The following is a 19,031-nucleotide window of genomic DNA, read 5'->3' as shown; positions in this document are numbered from 1 at the left end:
CCAATAGTGACCTCGTCCCAATTTTATTAATAAACCCTCACTTGTGGCGGAGGAAAACCTTGGTTACAACCGGAGGCCTGGTGATACAAATATATAAAAAAACCAAAACCAGACCTCAAAAAAACAAAAGGAACTCAACAACAAGACCAAACCAAAAAGAAAAACAAGACCGAAGCACAAAAAACAACCTGCAAAAAAAACCTGCACGAACATAAAGTCAATAAAAACATAAATCAAGGCTAGAAAAACATACCTGGAGAGAACACCCCTCACGACATCAACGGACTTTTCGAATATAGGGAAGGCCCCCTCTATCTAGCCTAATATTACCTCTAATGGAGGCGAGCAAGTCGGATAATGAACTCCAGGAACCAGATATACCTTTAGCACCCATTTTAGCAAAGCCATCAGCAACTGAATTACTTTCTCTATAGCAGTGAGCAAAAGAAACATGCCGATTAGCAAAACAAATATATAATGTTGTATATTTGATCTTAAACTAAAATATAATTTAACTATAGGCATAGATTAACTATTATGACATTTGGCCAGAATATACGTATTGAAAGATATTATACTCTACTAACTTATTATTATTTAAAAATATTTCATAAAATTAACTTTTTTTTATACATTAAATTATGCATTAATTAATTAATTTTTTTTGTAAAAAATCATATTTTTTTTATTAAAAATCTTGTCTCACCCAACTTAGGTAAACGTGTTTTGCAGATTGATTCGACCTAGTAATATAATAGTGTCTATCACATATAAACAGTAATTTTTTTGTTTTTATTGTGTAGTTATATTTTTATCCTTAAATTGCTTTTACTTTTAAACTAATAAAAAACTTTACTTTTACTTTTACATTTTTACCCTTAATCTTCTAATACCTAAAGTATTAGTTGCTAGTATATATAAATATATCTGAAGCTCTGAGTCCCATCGTGTCATACACGTGAAGAAAATATGAACAATAATTTCGTTGTCTTGTTTTGGAGCATTGTTGAATGTTATATGTGGAAAAAGAGAAATGATATTTGCAGTTATAATTGACAAGTGACGCGTAGTTTTTTTATAAAAAAAATGAATTAATACGAGATTTACATAAAAAAACTAATTTTTTAATTGTAGACTCTATTTTTTTTTAAAACGATTGCATAATATTTACATATTGCACGACTGTATGTAGCATTACTAGCGGGAAAAAGCCATTACTCTCTAACTAATTGATTGATGAAAGACTCCAAACCGAATCATATGGCTCAAGTATTTGGCAGTGGCTTCCTTAGGACAAAGGAATCGTAAAAGTTTAAACCAATCGAATTAAAATGATATTAGAAACAAACATACTACAAGTTGTTTACAATTTAGTATAAAAAATATTATTTTATTTAGTTTGAACTGTTACAAGTACATAAATTTTGAATTAAAGTAAAAATTGTTAATATATTAATATGTAGTAGTAATTGAGTTTTAGAGAAACACTATTCCGGCCGATTTTATATACCGAATTTTTCTACTATTTTTTTAAATTATTTTCTATTACTTAATGATTAAAGAAATATTTTATAATATTTTTGTAGATTTTTTTTTTCTAATGTTAAAAATTTTACATTATTCGGGTACCTGCCCAATACCGAACTTTCGGTAGGAGTTGCACCGCTCTAATTTTTATGAAAAAGTATTGGCATCAGCTACTATTTGGCATCAGCCAAAACACACCTTACGTGGCTAAACATATTGACTAATTTATCCCTAAGCAAATTGTCCAATTTCTCCCTAAATCCTCCAAGACCCTCAAGCCCCCCACTCCCAAAAATGGCAAACTACAGTGACTTAGGGGGTGGCCATGTGCTGCGATGGAGAGGGAGGAGGGGGTTGCCGTGATTTAGGTTCGATGGTGGGGGTTGTTGGGAGGCGTGGGGCTCGGTGGTGGTGACTAGGCTGGTGTACGGCAGCGGCATGGTGGCGAGAAAGGGAGAGACCCATTTTGGGTTGTGAGATGCAATGGAGAGGGAGAAAAGGGTTGTCGTGACTTGGGTTCGACGGTGAGGGTTGCTGAGAGGTTGTGGGGCTCGGTGGTGGTGGTTGGGCTAGCGTACGGCAGCGGCACTGTGGCTAAATTCATGTAAGACCGATTTCGGGAGAGGAGAGGGGGGGCTGCGCGTGGACGGTCGAAGGTGATTAGAGGGTTGCCGGTGTGAGGGAGAGTTGGTGAAGTGGTCGGTGGCGCTACAAGTGGCGCACAGCGGGATTGGATGAGTTGAGAGAGGGAATCGGGTAGGGAGAGGGGATAAAAATCAGCTTTGCGTTTAAAAAAAATTAAAAATTTACACATAAGGTGTACTACGGATAAGCCGTAGCAAACCTCAATTTTTATAGGATTGCTAGGTTGGTTTTGAACTGGATATTACACTAAAATTTAAGTTTTTACACTTACATATGTTTCAATTAATTCCTTTGATTGCACCGACAGTCTAAATTGGGACACCTATAATGCACCATGTTAGTGCAATGTATGATTGTTAGCGTCTTGGACAAAAGAATTAACGAATTTAAATTCATAAAAAACAGAGCATATTGGACAAAATGAGTAATTAAAATGTACACCAGCCCTTCTAAAACTCATATGATTGTTCGAGTTTGCAACTTGGATGTTGGTGAACCAGGAGGCACAATTGCTTCTCTAACGTCCATTTCCAACTCCTAAACACAGTTTTATTTTATTTTATTTTGGACCAGTTGCTAATGGTGCATCAAACTCTGGAGTTGGTTTCAAAGAGTTCTGATCTTCATAGTAACTTCTCTTCTTGCCTGGCTCAAAGTACTGTATATAGAAGAGTGAAACCTTTTGTTCTTTTATTTTTGCATTTGCAAAGGAGAAACGTCCTTGGGGGTACTGCGTATTGGTTAAGACTCTCTAACATACATTTTACTTCACAACTGTACTCAGGATTTTTTTTTTTTCCTTGGTGCCCATTTACGCCAAACCTACAAGCTTTTCACTGATCTCCCACAGCTTACGTGCTTTCTCTCGATCGCTGGCTTCTTTGGAAAGCCGGTTCTCGAATGAGGATGAATTCTTGTTCCAGCTCCAGTAAACACCCGATTTTGTCAGGCTTGGGTCGCTCACAACCTGAAAAACCAAAGTTCCATTTAGTCTGTGTCCAAATTAGCATGTCATTTCTTCAGGTGCAGATGCGTGTAATTAAACATATCAGTATGTAAATATGAATGTGTATTCATCTTTGCATATTGTAGATTTCAAGCGACCTGTGCAAGTCTTTTCCCCGCCTCCTCTTCGGAAACATAGCCTTTGGTAATGTACTTCTGGAAAGGTGGGAATAGAAGCCTGAACAGGGGAATATGCTCCCTAAACAAGCCTGTCGTAGCAATGCAACCAGGGTAGAGAGAAGCAAAGGTGATTCCTGTCTCCTCATGGTAGCGCCTATGGAATTCTTGCATGGTGAGCATGTTGCAGACTTTGCTGTCTTTGTAGGCCTTGGCACCATCGAAATCTCCTCCATCTATCATTGGCGAGCCGTTTATGCCATTCAAGCCTCCTGCAAGACCTCTTAGATCTCCAAGGTTTGCCTTTGGTGGTACATTCCCAGCCAGGGTGTTTGTGTTACCTAGAATTTCATCCATAGTGAATTCACATTTAAAAATATATATCTTTTCTTTATGAATATTTTTCTTAAATTGTATCCATCAAATGTCTAGACTATGCTGGACCATTTTGTTCAAGATACGATTCTGATATCATGTTTATTCCATTAGTTAAACAGCACCTAGGAATTCCACAAGTAAGTTCCTTTGCACATAAAATAGCGATATCTCCCTGATGTGCATTGCTTTCTACCTACATTTGAGTTTCTTCAAGATCTTAAAAAGTATTACCAGATTTTGATGCGAAGACTAACTTAGGAAGTTTAAATTCTCTCCCTTTAGCTTATTAAGGTTTAATTGAGAAATGCTGGATCAAACTTATGTGGAGTTCATATTGTTGTGTGCATGTTACTACCTGTAATGGAGCCAACAATGATGAGACGCTTGAATGGGTAATCTGATTGCTTTATGTCGTCAAGCAGAAGCCGAGCAAGGAGGAAGTGCCCAAGATGGTTTGTCCCCACACTCAGTTCAAACCCCTCAGCCGAGAACGATGGCTCCTTAGCTGTGGGTTGGTAAACAGCAGCATTGCAAACCAGAACATCAATTGGCCTGGCCAAACCACGGAGGTTATCTACAAATTGCCGAACACTGTCAAGGGAGGCAAGATCAAGATGCATAACGGTATAGTTTTCCTTGGCAATGCCGACTGATTTGGCAGCTCTCTCAGCCTTGAGGAAATTCCTGCATGCCATAATTACGTGCCATTTCCCCGTTTCAGCTAGAGCCTTTGCTGTGGCCAGGCCCAATCCAGAGGAGGCTCCAGTGATTATCACAGTGCCCTTTCTCAAAGTCTTCTTTGCTTCTGGTGCAGCCTGGTCGATAGCTGGAGTTGTAGTTGCTGTTTGGGATCTAATGGTCCCAAAAAGAAGTTTCATTTTTCCAACTTCCTGCAAATGAGGCCCCGTTAGTTGTATCCATACAAACCCAAAACCAACAGCTTGAAATTGTTGTTAATTCACTGTCAAGTTTAGGGTGATTAGGGCATTCCATGGATCACAATTTATCTTATTATGTAGTTCCCAACATTCGAATTAAAGTGTATGTTACCGCAAGAATTTAAAATGAGTATACTCCTGCAATGCCAAGGGTCATTCTTTGAATGCCATGGAGGCATTTTGGTTTTTACCATTTTATCAGCAGCTGTGGGCTTAAGGAAGCGAAGCTGAAATCATATTTCCATAACATCTTCTGCATGGTTGAGTGTATTTACATCAAAGAAACGTGACTTCAAACACATATTCTGCATTATATCCTAATTCAAAATTTTCCAGGCCATGATTGGAGGCTTAACGGAAAGAAAATACTGGATTTCAAATGAGAACAAAAACCATTTTATGAAATCCCGAGTCTTTCGCGTTCGCCCAACTTCGTGGCAGGGTTAGAAACAAGGCAATGGTTTGAATTTCCAAGGTTTTCTCTTATACCCAGTTCCAAATAAGAAATAGACAGCATTTTAAGCTAAATGTTTCTTAGGAATAAAACCAGGAAAATTAATAGATAATTTCAGGAAAAGAAAAAGGCAAGTGATAAATAAAGCACCTGGCTCCTAATCAGAGGACACTTGATTTCATTTTTTAAAAGGTTGGATACTGAAGCTCCAAATAGACCCGAGTGCTTGAGAGAAATATTGGACTTCCCCTGTGAAGAAGGACAACAAGAAAATTACTTTGCATGAATCATAACAAGAATAGAAGACCTGAGAAGACCAATTTTACTTAGAAGAAAACACCACAATATATGCCAGAAAGGAAAGGAAAACGTTTTAGAAGAAGTGTACCCCTCTGTGGATGGAAATAGCAGAAGGAAGTGAAAGCGCTGCTTGGAGAGCCATGGGAAGACTGGAATGTTTCGACTGGCAACTGATATTATCTTTCTTTCTGAATCAATTCTGATTAGTGAGAGAGAGAGAGAATAGTTATAGTGTTGCTGACTAAGATGCCACGTGGACATACATTAACCAATCACGTTTTGAAATCTAGGATCATGGTTTAGCAGTATCGTTGGGGCTGTCATCCATCCAGAGCCTTCTAACAACAACCCATGGACTTGGGCTCAAGCTAATTCATATATTTGCTAGTGGGCTACTCTAATACTGTTCTAAAACCTAATTAAACATTTTGAACCTACAAATATAATTTGTTTTTGGTATTTTGGTTAACCTACAAAGATAGTTATTGTTAGGATAGTTTTGGGGAGTGAGATGAGAAGTTTTAATTTTAGATAAAATTTTAAAATATTATTTTTTAATATTATTATTATTTTAGAATTTGAAAAAATTGAATTAGGATTTGAAAAAGTCTAATTTTTTATTATAATTTATATAAGAATTTGAGAAAGTTATAATGATAAGATAAAAATTTTATGTCTCATCTAAAGTTTTTGAATTCCGTTCCGGTAACCTTTCCGATTGAGGCACTGAATGGAATATTTCGGTATACCATTTCAGAATTGAATAAATTGTATAAATTTTATATAAATAAATTATATATATAAACAATTATATATCAATACAAAAGAAAGTTAAGATAATATATAAATATCATAAAAATAAATCATATGCTTAACATATAAATAAATTTAGTTATTTAAAAAAATAATAATTGCCCGTAGAAGAACTTGGACCATCTTCCAGAATTATCAACCTATTATACGGAGAACATAAATATAAGAGCTTTAAAGTTTAAACCTTTTTTATTCATATTTTTTAATCATTATTATATTTTATCTATATTTTACTCCCACCATACATTCTTAGTCACTGACACAGTACGACCCTTTCCCAAGATTATACGTAAAGCACTTCAACAACACTGTTAGCTGGTCAAGTTGTCTCGTTTTTATTTTTCATTTCACCGTTTTAGATGAAACACTACTAATTTCAGCCAGAATACCAGTTTTCAGCCAAAATGGGCCGGAATAGGCCGGAATGGACAGAATTTTAGCTGGTATGGAATATCTACATCAACCATTCCGGCTACTATTCTGGCACGGAGAATTTTGGCCACTTTGACTGAAAAAGAATGAAAATGAAAACTATGATATCATCCCATGTTCCATACCTGCCCTTAATATTTTTTTTTGATAGAAGACCTGCTTTCATTGATTAACTTGCAATTGCAATAGATACATCACTCAAAACAGAGTTTATAACCGCCAAGGGTCCACTCTCAGTCCACACTCTCTCGTTGGATTCCTTAATAGCTAACCTTGCAGCATTGTGAGCTGCTCCATTTGCTGACCTGTGAACAAAAGACAGCTTCCATCCCGGATGAAGCCTCATCTCATTCTGCAAATCATCTGTGTCTTGGCTGCCCCACGAAAGATCCTCAATTCTTGAATTGACAGCCTCTATGATAGCCTTAGCATCTCCTTCGAATACAACCTGGGTCAAGTTCATGTCTATACACATATCCAATGCCCTTTGCAATGCTGCTTTTTCTGCTTGGGCAGCCGAGAACACATTGTTCCTTGGTGTAGTTAGGCATGCCTTTAACTGTCCTTCACAATCTCTAACTACTATGCCTATTCCACCTCTATTCAAAGACTTGTCAAAAGCAGCATCGAAGTTCACCTTAACTGCAGGCCACTCAGGAAGCTGCCACTGTCTACTGGCCACTGCAGACAATTCCCCTTCCTCCACCCTTCTACTAACCATGGAATTAACCTCCCTCAGCATTGAAACTTCAGCCTGAGCCATTGTTGTGATGGACTCAGGACTCATGAACTGGTTCTTAAAGACAAAAGCATTTCTCCTTCTCCATAGAAGGTGACACATCACTGCTGCCATTTGTAGCTCCTCACTGTCGAGTCTTGTAGACATTTCTTTCCATAACTGCTGAAAATCACTGAAGGAGCTGTTCCACTTCTTTAGCTTGCTTCTGTCATCTCCCCACACATCTCGAGCTGCTGGATAGGACCACAGTGCATGTATTACAGATTCAGTCTCTCTGATACAGATAGGACAGAGGTTATTCTCCACAATGTTCTTCCTGTACAACATATCTTTGGTTGGAAGTACATTGGATAGGCTCCTCCATACAAACATTCTGATTTTCCCTGAGGCTTCTAACTTCCACAAGTCCTTCCACATCCCTGCACTATCCCCTCCTGAAGAGGGTTCTCCCCTACTTCTTTTTGAAAGACAAGTATCCATATAATAAGCACTTTTGACTGTGAAAGTTCCTTTAGTCGACCCTGCCCATATCCTTTTGTCACTGGCCCCTCTCTTGCTAATGGATATTGAAAGTATCAAGTCTGCTTCCTCTTTACAGAAAATGGCCTTGACTAAATCCTCCTTCCATGACTTTGTGTTTACATTGATTAAATCACTCACCTTACTGTTTAAATCCAAAGTGATGGGGGGGGGGTCTGTACTTGGTATGTTACTGGTCGAGGCAGCCACTTTTCCTTCCATATTGATATGTCTCTTCCATTGCCCACTCTCCATACTAATCCTTCTTTCACCAGGTTCCTACTAGACCAGATGCTTCTCCATATATACGATGGAGAACCCTTCAATTCAGCCTCCATCACATCACAGTTCAGGAAATACTTCTCTTTGAATACTCTTGAGACCAATGATTGAGGCTCTTTAATCATTCTCCACAGTTGTTTTGCTAATAGAGCCCTATTAAAGCTAGTAAAATCCCTGAATCCCAACCCACCTTGGTTTTTGACTGTCCCCATGCTGCTCCAAGACTTCCAGTGAATACCTCTTCCTGCCTCTGTCTGACACCACCAGAATTTGGCTATGATAGCTTCTATTTCTTTTAGTAGTTTCCCTGGTATCTTGAAAACACTCATGGCATAGGTTGGGATAGCTTGTAACACACTTTTAATAAGAATTTCCTTTCCAGCAGTGGAAAGGAACCGATGCTTCCAACTATTGACCCTCTTCCACACCTTTTCTTTAAGACTTTGGAATGTGTTATATCTCGATCTGCCCACAATTGTTGGAAGTCCGAGGTACTTGTTATAGTTGTTACACCTTGAGCCATTTATCTGCTGCAAAATAAAGTTTTTTTGTTTCATCCCTTGTATTGGAGCTAAAGAACACACTTGTCTTCTCTTTATTCAGTGTTTGGCCCGATGCTTCCTCATATATTGACAGAAGTCCCTTGATCTGGTACCATTCCACCAGTTGAGCTCTGCAAAAAATAGCACAGTCATCTGCAAAAAGTAGGTGGTTAATCCTAGTTCCATTCCTTGATACTGCAACCCCCTTGATGATACCTCTTTGTTCAGCACCATTCAGAAGTGAACTGAGAGCTTCAGCACATAGAAGAAATAGATAGGGTGACAAAGGGTCACCTTGTCTCAATCCTCTTGTGGGTGTTATCACCTCTCCTGGTATGCCATTCAATATTATAGAGTAAGTAACTGATCTGACACAGTTCATAAGAACATTAGTCCACTTCAAGCCGAAACCCAACTTAATCAGGATAGCCTCTAAAAAGTCTCACTTCACCCTATCATAGGCTTTTGACATGTCTAGTTTAATTGCCATAGAACCCTCCCTTCCTTTCTTTTTTGAATTCATGGTATGTAACATCTCGAAAGCCACCATAATGTTGTCGGTGATGAGCCTGTTGGGAAGAAAGGCACTTTGGTTCCACGATATAACCTTATCCAAGACCCCTATCATTCTATTTGCTAATACTTTGGAAACTAGCTTGTAAGCAACATTACAAAGGGATATAGGTCTGAAGTCTTGGACTGAGATAGGCTGGTTTACCTTAGGAATGAGGACTAGATGGGTATGGTTCATTCTCCATGGCATTATTCCTGAACTTAGAAACTCCAAAACGGCACTGGACACATCCTTCCCCACAATCTTCCAATGTTCTTGATAGAAGCCTGCACTATACCCATCGGGTCCAGGTGACTTGAAGGGAGACATTTGCTTTAGAGCCACTTCTATTTCTTTTGTAGTGAACTTCCTTTCCAGCTTAGATCTCATTTCATTTGAAACCTTAAGAACTATTCCCTGTAGACACTTGTTGATGCATGTTGAATCTGGTTGAGTAGACTGATAAACTGAAGTGAAAAAGGTTTTAAAACCTTCTGCTATAGCTTCTTTCTCCACTAGTTCAATCCCATTCAGGTCCTTCACTCTCCTGATGGTATTTTTCTTTCTTCTCTGGTTCACACAGGCATGATAGAATTTGGTGTTTCTGTCCCCTTCAACCAACCAGTGTCTTTTAGCCCTTTGTTTCCACTTAATGTCTTCTTGGTTTAAAAGAAGACTAAGGTCTACTTGAAGCTTTTTCTGTTCTCTCGAGTTCCCTGACCCTGCATTCCTTTGTAAGAGACCTAGTTGGTGAGTCTTTACTTTAATAGCCTCCAACCTTTCTCTATTCAAATTCCTACTCCATTGGCTGAGCTTCCTTTGGGTTATTTCCAGCTTTCCCATCAAAACTTCCATCCTGCTCCTCTCTCCCACTTGTTTGTTCCATGCTTCTGCTACTACCTCTTTACAACCCTCCTCATAGTTCCAGTTGGCCTCATACTTGAAGGAATGATGCCATCTCCGAAATGAGCACCTCTCAATACTGAAATCTAACAATATTGGGCTGTGATCAGAACAGATGGCTGGGAGAGTCTCAACTGTGTGCACTGGATATAGAGATTTCCACTCCACATTAGCTAAGGCTCTATCCAATCTCTCCTTCGTAAAGGATTCACCTTCATGGCAATTGCTCCATGTGAATTTGTTTCCAACCCATCCCAGATCGCATAACCTGCCTTCCTCCATCACCTCTCTGAACTGTCTCATCAAAAGCTCACTCCTAGGATTTCCTCCTTCCTTCTCATCACTGAACAGGACCTCATTGAAATCACCTATGACACCCCATCCCCCATCTGCAGGCTTAAAAGATGATAATAAATTCCAAGTCTTATTTCTTAAACTTGTAACAGGATGGCCATAGAAACAAGATAGCAGCCAACTCTTACTGCCTGATTCATCACTCATACGCACATTAATATGGTACTGAGAGTAATTGATGAGCTCTACCATACTCTCTTCCTTCCACATGAGCATAAGTCCCCCCCCTCTTCCCACTGCCTCTACCACTACACAACCTTGAAACCTGAACCTCTTTGATATCCTACAAGCTTTTGTATACGATAACTTGGTCTCCATTAGAAAGACCAACTCGGGCTTCTTTTCCTTGATCAGCATATCAAGGAATTGAACTGTTTGGGGGTTCCCAAGCCCCCTACAGTTCCAGCTTAGGATATTCATAATCCCTGGTGGGGCTGCCTAGCAGCCTCCACCATTTCCACTGAGAGTGTTTCCTTTCCCAGTATGCCATCAGCAGCCAATGACTTATGTTTTTTCAGGGGGCTATAGTTTGCTATACTCACCAATGATGTGCGTTTTTCCCCTTGGGATCGGGTAACCATGGTTGAGGAGGGTGGTTTCTTCATATTTCTTGCTAACCTCTTCCATCTTCGATCAGTTCTTTTACTCTGTGTCTCCTGTACAGTGCAGGCAACTCTGTCTATCTCATTGGCCAGAGAACTAGCCGTGGAGGATGTAATCCTCTGGTTGATGGGCTTTGGGGCCGATAGGTCTGGGTCACCAACAAGCCCAACAGCAAGACCCGGCCTGCTTTCCTGTTTTTCTGCAAGCTTTTCTTCCCGCCCTTTTCTTTCCTTCTGCTGACCTGCTGTCACTGTGTCACCCATACCGGGTTGTTGCACCTCGACCCAGGTTGCCATACCTTCCTCTGACACTTCTGTGGTACGTACTATCTCCTTTTCCACTGTTCTTCTTCTAGCTTCGACCGTCCCTGGACCCTGTGTGTTGGAGAAGGTTGAGCTAGAATGCACGTTTCTGACTTTGGCTATCCGGTCATCTACCTCATTTCCACCTGCACCCCCCACCTCTACTTGCCCACTGGCCTCCCTTCCCTTGTTGTTTCGGTTAGAGAATAAGCTTCGTTTTGAGAAGCTCTCTGCCCTTAACCATGATCCAAACTGAGCCTCCGACCCTCCCTCCACTGTTTGGTCTGCCTGCTTAGCCAGGCAACCCGTCCCTCCATGAACAATCCATCCGCACTTAAGGCAGATTCGGGGTAAGTTTTCATAACGGAAAGAAACCCAGTGCTTGGTTTGCTCTACGATGATAAAGCGCCCCCTTGGGATTGCCTTCATGAAAGCTAGTTCTATTTTTACCCTTAAAAACCTTCCCCATCCGGTACCATCTTCTTCCACATCCACCTCTAGAACCCTTCCCACTGAGCTACCGATTTGGTTTCCCCATTCCATAGACATGCACCCTAAAGGCAAGTTATGTATTTGTACCCAGAAGGATTCTTTGTCGAATACCATTTCCCTGAGGCATAACTTCCCCTCGTATGGGATCAGGACAAGCAAAGATGAATCAAAAGACCACGGTTTCCCATCAAGAATTCTGTACATGTCTGCATGAGTTTCAAATGAGATTACAAATGTGTTGCATTCCACTTCTTGAAAGACTGCCCTTCTGCTAATACGCCATATTTTTGCCATGGCATTACTAATCAGTGTCTTGCTAACTGGTCGATTTGACCAGACCCTTCCTATCAAACTCTTAATACCTGCCCTTAATATTGGAAACATTATTAGATTACAGACAATAACATAGATCGGGAGTGGGAATGTCATCCTCTTTGCTATTGTCTTTTTAAAAACAATAGACAAAATCCTAGGATAGATCAATTTCATTTTGTAGGTAATCAGCAACCATGCACTGGTGGCTATTGTTTGCATCTCTGAAGTTGCAAGTCTCACCCATTATTCTTTATTGTTAAATGATATTTGTAGTCGTGGAGTGCGTAAGTATCGTGTAAATATTTTGAAAAAAATTAAGTAAATACAGACCCATATAAGAAGATTAATTTTTTAATAATGGACTCAACTTTTTTTTTAAAGTGATTATGTTGTGTTTACTCATTCTATGACTGTATGTAACATTACTTTTTTTTAGTACTAATCATATTGTTGGAGAATCATTTTTTACTAGAAAACATGTCTTCCAAGCAACTTCTTTTCTCAACATGTGTTGGAAAATATAACATAAGATCGAAACCATTAGCTTTCATTTTTTCTTAATTTTTCTTTTTCATGCACTCTAACGTACATTTTAAGGGTTTAATAGGACCTTTACCCCATATTGTATCTTTAATTATAGTCAGTTTTATTGTCCATGAAAGAAAAAAGAAAAAGGAAGCATTTGCTTGAATTCATCGCATCTTTGTACCTTTGCAGTCGTAAGCATAAGTAGGATTGTAGCCCTAATTATGCATACTATTTGCAGACCCTTTCATAGAGCCTAAAGATAAGAAAAAAGAGGGTTACGAAATATTAACACATTTTTGCTCCTTTAAACTTTGCCTTTTAAAGTCACACGAACTGAAAAAAACAAATCCGTTACAAAATGGGTGTTAATACGGAGATAAAGTAACAATTTTAATAATTTAGTGCTTGTTTGGGATTTCAATAGAAAATAGAGCTTTTTATAATAACACTTTTAATTGTAGAGTTTTATTAAAAAGTTCTATTATTAAAAAATTGTTTATTATTTGGTAAACATGCACTTAAAATGTTTTTTAAGTAAGTCATGGTGGTTTTTTATAAATGTAATATTATCTACGGGAGCTTTTCAACAAAACTTTCAATTTGGTACTTTTTTTAAAAGTGTATTTTTAACTCTTTTTTAAATGCTAAAAAAAGTATTTTTTGTACATGTTTGAGATTGTTCTAAGTTATGTAGCTTTTAGTTTTAAGTTTTAAGGCTTATAACTTCGAGCTTAAAAAGTAAGCTCAACTATTAAAACATATTTATTGTTTGGTAATTATACGTTTAAAACATTTTCAAACATATTACATTTATTTGAAAGTAAATTTAAATGTACTTTTTGAGGTAGAAATGACATCCTTTTTTACTTCACTTGAGTGATTGACGCAGTTTGTGTAGTAGTTTCTGTTGTCTAATTCCCCCCGATGGGGACTTTGGGAGTTAACGGTCCTTTCTAATATGCAACCAATGAGCTATGAGTTTAGTAGTAAGTAGTTGAGTAAGACTAGGAGTTTTACAATGCCTTAATATTTATAGGGTGTTTAAACATGCTCTATCTAAAAGTTACTTCTATCTTATATCTAGTAAGTACTGTTGTTATAAGGTCTTCTATTAGTTTTTGCTTTACCTTTTTTTCTTTCTCCTACCACTATTCTCTCAACGAATTAGGAGTAGGGCATAGTGGAACTAGGTATGGCAATAGGACAAAGATTCTTTCTTTCGGAGTAATCTCCACAGCTGCTAATTAAAGGTAGATGGAGCCAGGTTTTTTCCAGATTCTTTCTTCAAAGATTAGTTGATTTATTAAAGATTATGAGTACATTATTTTTTTCTTTAATAGGAAAATCACTTTCATTCATAAACAAAACAGTGTTACAAAACTAAATCAGTCCATAGGACTTGCTCAACACTAGGGGGAACAGACTCCCACCAAACACTTGTATTAGCTACAGTTCTTGCAAATCTTGCTAGTCTATGTGCTGATTCATTTGCTTCCCTATTGACATGCATAATTGAGCAAACTGGTATTCTAGTCTGCAGCTGCTTAATATCTGTCACTACATTTCCAAACATAGCACTGGCCAGCTTAGGTTTTGATAACTCTTGAGCTAAAATCAACGAATCTATCTCAATGGTTAAGGCCTGCAATCCAAGAGGGATGCATAATTGTAGTCCTCTAAGTATAGCTATTAGTTCGATCTCTAAAGGCTCCATCACTGCTGCTTCCTTTTTACTTACAGCCAATATCACATTTCCTTCCCAATCTCTGAGAATAAGACTAACCCCAGCACTGCCATTATCATGAAACATTGCTCCATCCATATTAAGCTTTGTCGTCCCTTGTGGAGGCAATTGCCACTTGGTCACTCTTTGAATGCCATTATAATTAGTGCCTTTAGTTGCCTTATAAGCCTTAAGCAAGCAAAGAGCATGGTTTATTACCTCTACTGATTCCAAATGTTTTTCCTCAAACACCCACTAATTTCTTCTATACCAGCATGCCCAAGCAATCATAAACGATCGCTCCAACTCCTCTTGACAGTGATTATCTTATACTCAAATTACCATCTCTCTAAAGTCCTCATGTGGTCTTGCATTCATGACTTGAGGAAATTGTTGATCCCATATAGTGTGCAATGTTTTCACTACCTGCAGAACACAATTGGCAGGTGACATCTCTCCTTTTTAGGTTGCATCTGGTTGGAAGGGCTTCAATGCAAGCCCTCCATGCAAAAATCTTAACCTTCTGAGAGGCCTTTCATGCAAAAATCTCATGATGGGGCACCTTCATCCTCCAAATAGCCTTCCATAGCTTTTTATCTATTCTACTCCTAGAACTTTCCCCCTCAGTTGGTGCTGTAGCCAAACTTTTGAAAAATTTGTAAGCACTCTTAACACTAAAGCACCCATTCCTCTCCATATCCCAAAGTAACTTATCCTCATGGTTTTCTGAACTGAGAATGATTTTTAGAATTGCATCAGCAGGTTCAGGAGCCAACATCCTTCAGACTTTGTTTACATCTCAGCACCTTGAATTATGATCAATCAGAACCTCTACTCTTTGGTCATCGTCTATTAATACAATTGCTGTCTATTGTAAACTTTTGAAACCAGGCACCCAATAATCTTCCCATAGCCTTATCATTCTTCCATTCCCAATCCTCCACCTGCAGCCTTGTAGAGATTTGTCTTTCACTGACCATATGCCCCTCCACACAAAGGATGGATTGTGTTTTGAAAATTCGAACTTGGGAAGTATCTAGCCTTGAATATTTTGAGCAACAGGCTCTCCTCATTTTGCATAATTCTCCAGTCTTGTTTTGCAAGTAAAGCCTCATTGAAAATCCTTAAATCTCTAAACCCCATTCCCCCATCACCTTTAGACTCACAAAGCCTTTTCCAACTTACCCAATGTATTTTCCTCTCTTCCTTTTTCTGTCCCCGCCAAAACCTGGCCATCATCTGTTCTATTTCATAACAAAGAGTATTAGACCCTCAGTCCCCAATAAGAAAAGATATGGAGATAATGGATCTCCTTGTCTAATCTCACGAGAAGGATAAATAGGGCCAACTGGTTCACCATTAATGAGAATAGAAAAAGAGACTGTTTTGACACAAAGCATGACTAAATGGATCCATCTAGAAGCAAACCCCATGTGTTTCGTTACAGCCTCAAAATAATGTCATTCAAGCCTATCATAAGCTTTGCTTATATCTAACTTAATGGACATGTATCCCTCTTTACCAGTTCTTTTTCTTCTTAAATAATCAATCATTTTATAGGCTACAAGAATATTATCAGAAATAACACGACCTGATACAAATACACTTTGAGAGTTGGATATAACCTAGGGAAGGATAAGTTTCAGCCTATTAGACATAACCTTGGAGATCAACTTATAAATGACATTACATAAACTTATGGGATGATACTGGGATACTAACTCAGGCTTTTTAGTTTTAGGGATGAGAACAATAAAAGTATGATTTAACTCAACAGGAAATTGGCCTTCATTAAGAGCATGCAACACAGCTTTTGTCACAGACTTTCCTACAATATGCCAGTATTTTTTTATAGAAAATGGGAGCTGTACCATCGGGTCCAAGAGCTTTGGTAGGGTCCATTTGTTGTAGTGCAATCTGTACTTCATCTTCAGTAAAGGCCTTTATGAGATCTTCATTCATTGCTGTTGTTACCCTGCCTTGTAGAGAAGATAAGAAATTATTGTTGGTTGAAAAACCATTTGATGTAAACATCTCTTCAAAATACATCATTATCAACTCATCCCTTTGCTCATTTTCTTGCCATTCACCATGTTCATCCTTCAGTCTTGTGATAGTATTCTTCTTTTTCCTTTGACTGCCTTTCCTATGGAAATACTTGGTATTTTGATCTCCTCCCTTTAACCATAGTGCTTTTGATCTCTGCCTCCAAAGTATTTCCTCCCTCTCTAGCCATATTTGTACTTCCTCTCGTGCTTGCTGTACTGCTGCTCTATTTGGACTTCTTAAATTCTCAGCTTGAATCGTTTCTAGTTGCACACTTGCCATCTTTAATCTCTTTTGAATTGTTCCAAAGCTAGCTTTATTCCATCTCAGCAAACTATCATTGCACCTTGAGATCTTGTTCACCATCTCTCCAACAGGTTCATTACCACAATGAACCTGCCAAGCCTTCTCAATCACCTTTCCACACTCTTCACTTTCTGTCCAAACTGCTTCAAACCTAAAAGGCTTTGGACCCTTAAACTTTTGTACACAACCCTCAGTTTGTAGCACAATAGGGTTATGATTTGAATATGCAGCAAAAGCATGAGAAACCTTTGCATAAGGAAAAGCTCTACACCATGCATTGTTTGCTAGGGCTCTATCTAGTCTTTCATGAATAGAATTAACCCCTTCTCTACTGTTCCACCATGTAAACTTGGTTCCTTCATAACCCAGATCTATTAATGCACAATTATCTACCATTCTTCTAAAACGCTCCATTTGCAATTCAGATATATCACTCTCACCCTTTTTTTCAACTCAACTAGTGATTTCATTGAAATCACCCATCACCAACCAGCTCCCATGATCACCCCTATTTAAAGATCTCATTAAGTCCCAAGTTTCTTCCCTCCTACTGGTTTCTGGATGCCCATACATACCTATTAATTTCCAACAACCCCCATTATCACTATCCTTCACTTCAGCATCAACATGGTGCTAAGAGAAACTTTTAATGGTCAACTCAATTTCTTGTCTCCATACAAACAAAGACCTCCACTCCTTCCCTCGCAATCTACTGTTAGAAAATTTTGGAACCCCACCTGATACTTTACTCTATCCATTGTTCTGTAGTTCACTTTTCTTTCTTGTAAAAACATAATATCGGGACCTTCCCTCTTGACTAAATCACGAAGGGCTCTAATGCCATGTGGGTTCCCAAGCCCACGTGCATTCCAACTTAGAAGTTTCATGGCTCTCGGCGGGGTTGAATCACAGCCTCCACCAATCTTCTAGTTGAAATCTTCTCAGCCTCCATAACCTTTCTCAGTTTTGTTGCAGGTAGGAGCCCGAAACATTGTCCTCCATTCTACTACCCTTCCTTTTCGTAGAAGTTTTAACTAGCTAATTATGTGCACCTTTCTCAGTCATTCTTTTTTGCCTCTGCCACTTTCCCCTAGCCACCTTTGTCGTAATAACTTCATCCTTAGCTAAAGATCCATTTTCATAAGTCAAGCCTTTCCCTTTTTGTTGGGCTTCAACATCCATCTTTAAATTTATTTTACCCTCACTTAAAGGCCTAACTATGTTAGCCCCATCCTCACTAGAAAGAGCCCATTGAGGGATCTCCATTCCTTTGGATGGAAGTTCAGTTTGTTTGTCTCTAATCCCACAAGGCGCCATTACTTCATCATTTATCTCCTTATCAGTTTCCTTATTTGGTTCTTTCACTAGAAATTCCCCTCCTCAATTTAAGCCCTCACCTTTACTGCATGTTACAGTCGGTTCTAAAACTGCTCCATCAACTTCCTGATTTGGTGCTAACTCCTTTGATTGCAGCCCTGGAACCGTTACAATAGGGCCTCTGCCCTGCACAGGCTGCTGCTCACGGTGGTTGTAGACATTTCCAAAGAAAGTAGACACTCGCAACCATGGACCAAAAGGAAGGTTGTCTTCCTTGCATGCTCCTTGATCATTCTTCCAGATGCTGCAGTCCTTATGACTATACCCCAAGCGACCACAAGCATAGCAAAATGTAGGCAATCTCTCATATGTAAAACGAACCTAGCAACTACCATGATTGCCCAAGTTTATACATTTTCCTCGCAGCAAAGGTTTTGTAACATCCAAGAGGATTCCAATTCTGATAAACTCACCCCATGCAACTTCATCCTTTTCAACGTCAATCTCCTCCACTACACCAATGCTTTTACCAATCTTACTCACCATCTTTTCATTCATAGCACCCAAAGGAAGATCATATAATCTAATCCAAAAAGAAGCTTTTGAAATATGAACTCTTATTGCTTGTACTTCTCCTGTATAGTTCTGCATCAAAATCAGATTTCTATCAAAAGACCAATGACCCTCACTTTGTACCCTAGCCTTTTCCTGCTGATCTTCAAACTCCACCAGAAGAATTTTAGACCCCAAATCCATCACCCATATGTTTTTCACAGGATGCCAAATCTTCTTCAAAGTTTACTTGAATGCCTCACGATTGTAAGGTTTTTCTATTAATAATGAGACTAATAAACAATGTTCACCTCTTTGCTTAGATTCTTCTAGCAGCCCTTCATCC

The 19,031-nt window shown here is 38.7% G+C and overlaps 1 protein-coding gene across 1 annotated transcript; it reads right to left on the bottom strand.

Moving 5' to 3' along the window:
* Positions 1-2,597: 2,597 nt before the first annotated feature.
* Positions 2,598-5,612, bottom strand: LOC122303970 (protochlorophyllide reductase). Its single transcript, XM_043115973.1, has 5 exons — positions 5,453-5,612; positions 5,215-5,313; positions 4,028-4,562; positions 3,277-3,635; positions 2,598-3,139 (listed from the first exon to the last, which is right to left on the bottom strand). Exons 1-5 carry the CDS (start codon positions 5,504-5,506, stop codon positions 2,984-2,986), a joined length of 1,203 nt encoding a protein of 400 aa, XP_042971907.1. The 5' UTR covers positions 5,507-5,612; the 3' UTR covers positions 2,598-2,983.
* Between the last annotated feature and the right edge of the window lie 13,419 nt (positions 5,613-19,031).

This window comes from Carya illinoinensis, chromosome 3 (assembly GCF_018687715.1).
Source record: "Carya illinoinensis cultivar Pawnee chromosome 3, C.illinoinensisPawnee_v1, whole genome shotgun sequence".
Classification (NCBI taxonomy): domain Eukaryota; kingdom Viridiplantae; phylum Streptophyta; class Magnoliopsida; order Fagales; family Juglandaceae; genus Carya; species Carya illinoinensis.
This window is presented reverse-complemented; position numbering and strand designations above follow the sequence as displayed.